The sequence below is a fragment of the Neodiprion virginianus genome, chromosome 4 (genome assembly GCF_021901495.1).
Source record: "Neodiprion virginianus isolate iyNeoVirg1 chromosome 4, iyNeoVirg1.1, whole genome shotgun sequence".
Taxonomy (NCBI): Eukaryota; Metazoa; Arthropoda; class Insecta; order Hymenoptera; family Diprionidae; genus Neodiprion; species Neodiprion virginianus.
Genome location: NC_060880.1, coordinates 15,325,136 through 15,331,608, shown reverse-complemented (window position 1 = coordinate 15,331,608; position 6,473 = coordinate 15,325,136). Strand labels below are relative to the sequence as shown.

General features: G+C 35.7%; 1 protein-coding gene across 2 annotated transcripts; it reads right to left on the bottom strand.

The window, feature by feature from the left end:
* Positions 1–1,102: 1,102 nt before the first annotated feature.
* LOC124304126 (spermidine synthase) lies at positions 1,103–4,671 on the bottom strand. Of its 2 annotated transcripts, XM_046762180.1 has the most exons (7): positions 4,606–4,671; positions 4,260–4,331; positions 3,684–3,822; positions 3,466–3,586; positions 3,137–3,383; positions 2,364–2,593; positions 1,103–2,010 (listed from the first exon to the last, which is right to left on the bottom strand). In XM_046762180.1, exons 3-7 carry the CDS (start codon positions 3,812–3,814, stop codon positions 1,855–1,857), a joined length of 885 nt encoding a protein of 294 aa, XP_046618136.1. In that variant the 5' UTR covers positions 3,815–3,822; positions 4,260–4,331; positions 4,606–4,671; the 3' UTR covers positions 1,103–1,854. The 2 variants fall into 2 exon arrangements, with proteins under 2 accessions (XP_046618136.1, XP_046618135.1); XM_046762179.1 differs by lacking the exon at positions 4,606–4,671 and having other exon boundaries at positions 4,260–4,490.
* Positions 4,672–6,473: the final 1,802 nt, after the last annotated feature.

Below are 6,473 nucleotides of genomic sequence, written 5' to 3'. Positions count from 1 at the left end.
TTTTTCTGCTCTCGATCAGTTATCTTTTTCTTTCACTGTTGCCTTCAATAACGATAGCAGCCGTTTTTAACGCCACGTAGAAATATTTATTGATACTTTTGTACAGTCGCAACGTATTCGGAACATTCAGGGTATCGCTAATTGGGAATTTCTAATTGCCCAGAATAATCTGTTGCGATTCGTTCTCATTAGGTGTAGAGGAATGAAAGAAAAAAAAATTATTTCACAGCTTACTATCAGCTGATTCGTGTATTTTATTTCAATTTGTAAAAACCTTGAACACGTTCAGTTTAATAAAGTATATTGCGTTTTTGTTTTCACAGAATATAGAGTTTAACACTGTTGGGAAAAATGATAAGGTCAAATTATAAGATAAAAAAATTGAAATCCTTACGATTTTCTCATTGTAACAAATGAACAGTAAATATGCGGCCAAGTAGAAAAGTGTCCTTAGGTGAAAAAAATGTGCTGTATTTCAAATGCCTTTGAGGAATATTAGATTAGATTCCTTCAACTGATAACCGTTGAAAATTCAATTGATATTAATTACATCCCATTCAAATTATAATATAAATAAATATCTATACATATGTATTGCGTATTTCTAATTTGGAGGTACGATGTTTTTATTTTTTATTTTATTTAATATATACACAAGACCTTGACACGGTCGAGAAAAAGAAGAAAAATTTCTCAGCAAATACGATTATTCTTATTATCAATATTTCTATTATTGTTATTGACGCTTGAATATAATATTGCTTCCAACAATTTATTTACGAATAAGCATTTATGTTAATTTTAAGTTGAATTAACAAGAGAAGTAACATATCATTTAATTATATTAATTTTTTGGCTGAGATCCGATCGATACTCGATTCACTGACTAGCCAATGTTAACATGATTTATTTGAATTATTAATGTTAGTCTGAGTTTGTCAATTCTTTTTTTCTCTATCACTGTCTGTTCCTTTTTCTTAGTTCTCTTTTACTCCTTCAACTTTACATAATTCTTTGATTTTTTCTTCTATTTTTCTTCAAAATATACGACGGTTCAGATATTTTTAATTCAGTATACACCGATACATATAGTATATGTATACATTGTAAGATAACCCTTGTTACATCTAAGTCTAACCATACCAAAAATTAAGTGTTTTACTATGATGAAAAGAATATATATATATTGAAAATATATTTTAAGGACAAATTTAATGGCTAGTAATACATTAGGGAGAAATAAAAGGAGATTTGAAAGAGAATGAAACAGCCGAAAATTCGTCAATCGATGACGTCAAATTATTTCAAAAACAGCAACAGCATAAATCTTGACAAGAGATAAAGATAATAACCATACAAAGTAAATGTAATTTAAATCGTCAGTAATTATCATATACAAGATCTATTTACTGCTTATGCCTGGCCTCTTACCAATTGTTGTAATACACCCGTGAGCATTTTTTCCCGACAATCCAGAATTTAGGCTGTAATTTGATAGTTATTATTTTACTTTCTTTTTCTTCGATACAACCGCACAAGATTTATCACAAATATACATAGATGCATTATATTGTCGTCCAGGAATGTTATCACAATCAATCGCCATTAAGAATATTGTATTTATTTATACATTAAAGCTAAACAATATTAAAACACTTCTAACATTAAATATATAATTTACACTAATCATCATTTTATGAGTTCAAAGAAGAAAAATAAAGTAACTACGAAAAACTACTGACAGCGAATATATTTTATATTAAAAAATTAAATACAATTCGGGACGGTTGCGTGTTACACGCACACAAAGAATTTTTGAAAAAACAGCAGTTGATAATGCGTAGATAATTCATTCTAAGATAAAATTTTATTATCGATTAGTAGCTCTTTGGCGACGAATCTCGGCAGTACAAAAGCAGCACGGTGAACATTGGCGCTGTAATATCGTATTTTCATATCGTCCAGTTCTTTTTCGCTGAATTTTTGTACTGGTTCCTTGAAATCCGTGCTCTGAAAGTTACAATAGAAAAGCATTATTTTACGCGCATTTATTGCAAGGAATTAAAAAGAAAAGTTTCAACACATGTAAATATTCTCGACGAAATTCCTTACAATTGCATCACCCTCCAGCATTTCATCCGTTATGATCTATGATCGTCATTCATTAATATTCATTGTACGTTAACAAGCTGATTAATGCCAAGGCGAAGTTTTCTATATGATTGTATGACCGTCTATTTATCATTCTTGTTCATTTATTAGCTGCGTAAGTATGTAACGAATGTTTACAAGTGTGTATAATTTTCGTTCAGATTGCATGATGCAGACACGCGATGAAAATAATGGAAAAAAAGTACACCCACTGTATTTAGGCTGCCCAGGACGAACCCGATTTGTCCTGTAGGGTAAGTTGGGACAGAGACGATGCAGTAAGAAGCGACCGGAAACATGGACCGACAATTACTCAACGTTTGGCTCACGTGGTCCAGGTTAGCCCAGGCCGTTCCCGATTGGCTGCAAATTATTCCTCCGGGTTTGAGAGCCGTCCTCATTAGTCGGAAGTACGACTCTTCGAAAAGGCACGTCGCGGGTCCTGAAAATGAATAAAAACTGGTATGGAGATTGTAGGTATGCATTTCGAATTTCGCAAACAGTTGGAGCAAAATTACGTAAGAAAAGCCGGACTTGTCGTCCACTCCCTCTAATTTGACTGATTTTTTGTGGGCATGTTACCCATTTTTCGTTGTTTTTTTTTCGCATTTTTCATTTGAATTTGGGTATTTTTGATTACGCAGAGGTTTTTTTTTGTACTAAGTGGCTGAAAATCGGTTTCATAGTGTAAAATTGTCCAAGGAACAAGAATATGGATACAGATTTGACCTACGACAAATGCCTACAGAAATATTAACCAGAAATACTCAAAATTGGCCAAAAAAGTCGCAAACCTTGTGTAAATGGACAAAAAATCTTTGATAGGTCTGGCTTTTCTTAAATAATTTTGGTCTTAACCGATGAATGCCATCTCGCGTTATTGCGTCACTTTTTGAAGGGCTCAAAAGAGTATCACATTTGTGTAAGATTATCTGTCTCCCTGCATAACGCGAGACGCCAATTATAGAGGGCGACAATTGCTGACCCACGGGATCGCAGCTATCAGTGATGATGACGTCGAACTCGTTGGTGTGGTTTTTCATGTACTGAAACCCATCGCCGACCTGGAGATCGACCTTCGGATCGCTCAGCCCGATGCTCATGAAGGGCAAATGCAGCCTTGCTGCCTCCAGGACATACTCGTCGATCTCCACCTGCGTTATCCGCTTGACACCAGGATGCTTGGCGACCTCGCGAGCTACGCCGCCGTCGCCTCCGCCGATTATCAAAACCTGGATAAAGAAAAGAACTGCGTTTAAAAATTTCTCTTTGATAGTAATTTGCCTGCAATGCGCCTGGAGCCGTTTCACTCACGTTCTCCGGATTTGGATGCGAGCAAAGTGGCAGAAAGGCGATGCCTTCCTGGTACGAAAACTCGTCTCTTTCCGTGCATTGGATGACCCCGTCCAGAACCAACATCTTACCATGAGCCTTTCTGTTGAAGAGATACCATAATAATGTTGAAGTACATCGAACAATCAATTGACTGTATTACAAATTCGGTGGTTACAGCCTGCTGATCGGCAACTCACGTTTCAACTACTAGAATGTCTTGGTATTTGGATCTTCGCTTGTACAAGACATTGTTTATTTCTAAGGACAATGTAATTCCTGGCCAAAGATCGTGAACTTCGCTGAACCACCCCTTTTTTTGTATGTCCATATTATTACCTGTTGTTGATATGAAAACAGTTAACTGTTAGTTTGTACACTTGATATAAGTGGTTTAGAGTATTGATTTTTCTTTTAAAAATTGTGCCAAGTATATTTCAGTAAAATTTCCAAGTTATAAAGTGCGTGAAACTATCGTTAACTACCATCTAACAATAAATATCATTAGAGATGCCGATACAATGGGTGATTTGTATGGGTCAGTAACTTATTTTCGTCTTTTATGGAACTTCTAATCAGTGTCCGTACCTACTAAACGTGCAAGCTAGTAAGATAGACCAGCTGGTTTGACTCAATCGCTGAGTCGTTCCCGAAAATATGTTCACGTTTATCTTGACTATGTTATACGTACTGTACATTGTACTATTAGCATTAGACGATTCGATCTACGAGGTATTTGTAAATTGAATGTAGTAATATAAAGAGAATTAACTTACTTTATTATTCTTTATCCGAACAGGCTAAATAGTTTGACTTTGAAGATGGAATTGGTGGCTATCTCCGACGGACTACGAAATAAGAATGGCTAGAAACACTGTTGCCGCTGGTAACTACGTATTCCTATCTATACATATGGGGTACACCAATACTTATATATGGGATATACTAAGCAATTATCAGTCATTTTCTCCCACGGTATTGACTAATCATCAAGCTCTGCATTGGAAGAAATGACCAACTAATGAACAAGCGTGTAGATAAGCGTGCTTGTTGAGTAATTTTGGGTAGCAAACAGATCTTAAGTTCAAAAGGTTCCTGTGATATGCGTAATTATATACGAACCGTGGGTGCTCTATTTATATGCCCAGTCATCTATAAAGTTTCGTATTGCACGATTTAGCCAACTTAAGTCGGCCAAGACAGTCACAAGTCGCTGAAACTGGCGATCGGATCTAGCGGTAGAGCGCGGCCTGGGATTGAGAACCACTGAACCTCCCGCGCGGACACCCGGTAATCAGTAATAAAACGCTGGCACGAAGATTCAAACCATGCCAAACTATACACGTTTTTTTCACATGCGATTGCATATCAATTCTCCCTGTCTGAGATATTATGATGATAGTAGATGCTTTTTTTTCATTTCGATTGAAAACCGGATACGGTTAGGGTAAACGCTTATTTTCATCGAATTCGGTGAAACTCATGACAGCGCGCGACTTGGGGCTTAAATATTCTAAAGAATATTCTCTGGGCGTTGAAAAACTTGGATCTGCTCAAGAGCTTGTACATCTGAAGAATATTCTGTAGAATATTTCACCCCCAAGTCATGTACGTATGGAAGTTGTAGCTGACTTTTGACTTTTTATGTAAAACATTGAAGTTTCCGAATTTTTAACGACTCATAACATCCTATTACCGGCCAATATCAAATTGGTTTGAGCTTCTGTCCGTCTGGGAAATATTCTGTAAAATTTTCAACTGCTACGTTGTATGCTGTCATGAGTTTTACCGGACTCGACGAACATAAGCGTTTATGCTAACCGTACCTGGTTTTAAATCGAAATGAAAAAAAGGTGTCAACCATAATCATAATATATCAGATAACGAGAATTGATATGCTATCGCATGTGAAGAAAAAGTTTATAGTTTGGTGTGTTTTGAATTTTCGTGCTAGCGTTTACTGCCTGCCGGATGAACGCGCGTGAGCGTCAGTGGTTCTCAATCTCTGGCCGCGCGTGGCCACTAGGTTAAAGTTAGCTAGCTGAAACAATTAGCCAGCGAAAACGCTTAATCGGTTAGCTGGATAAACATGAAAATGTAGAAAATCTACAAGCATAAATGAATTTTTCATAAGCATTTGGCAGGAAACCAAATTAGTTTGATGATGAAATTGCAAGCATTGCTGATAATTAAAAAATTATCTAAGTTCAAAGAGTTCAATCGTGTGCTTACATGAAGACTGTTTTTCAGTTTAATTTCCACACCTCATCACGTGTCCCAAACTTGTAGACAAGTCGTAAGCCTCTGGTTTCGAAACTATTCAGGGGAACCCAAATTATGATACAGGTATACTACGCACTTGTACACTGCACTCAATAATAAAATACGGAATAACGTTGTGGGGAAGTGCGTTTGACACAGCAGTGAAACCATTCTAAATGATCCAAATCATACTATATAGATATGATGCCTCTGACAGTAATAAAGACATCGTTATTTCTCTTGGATCTACGGACTTACTACTGATTTATTTTTCATGACCTGTGTCTTAATAATCAAATAATAAAAGAAGAAGAACATGACAACAAGACTAACAATTAGTATTAAAATTACAGATAGTAAAGTATACGAAACAAATCGAACTAGTGAAATGCATTGAATATGATGAAAGGATTGACGGTCATGATTTGGAGACAAATCTGTGAGAATTCTAGGAACAGAATGCTGCGGATACATCTCGTGCAAATATACGTTCGAGTGAACACATGACCTTGATTTTACATTATGAATAGGTCATAGGAATAGGTAACGAAATTTTACGTAAATTTGATATAATAATGCCATCCTTTGTGACTAGGATATGATTGCAAAATTATATATCATTTTCACATTATACTGACTTAAAAAGTGACGTTAATTTGATCTCACAAAATGGTTTAAATGATATATAATATTTACATAACGCCCTGATATAATATTGACGTCATTTT

Bases quoted from the DNA above. Each gene is read 5' to 3' on its own strand.
- LOC124304126 (XM_046762180.1), bottom strand. From the start codon at position 3,814: ATGGACATACAAAAAAAGGGGTGGTTCAGCGAAGTTCACGATCTTTGG. The intron at 3,587-3,683 runs GTGAGTTGCCGA...TCTCTTCAACAG, and splicing joins GACATTCTAGTAGTTGAAAC to AAAGGCTCATGGTAAGATGT. The intron at 3,384-3,465 runs GTGAGTGAAACG...TTCTTTATCCAG, and splicing joins CGCATCCAAATCCGGAGAAC to GTTTTGATAATCGGCGGAGG.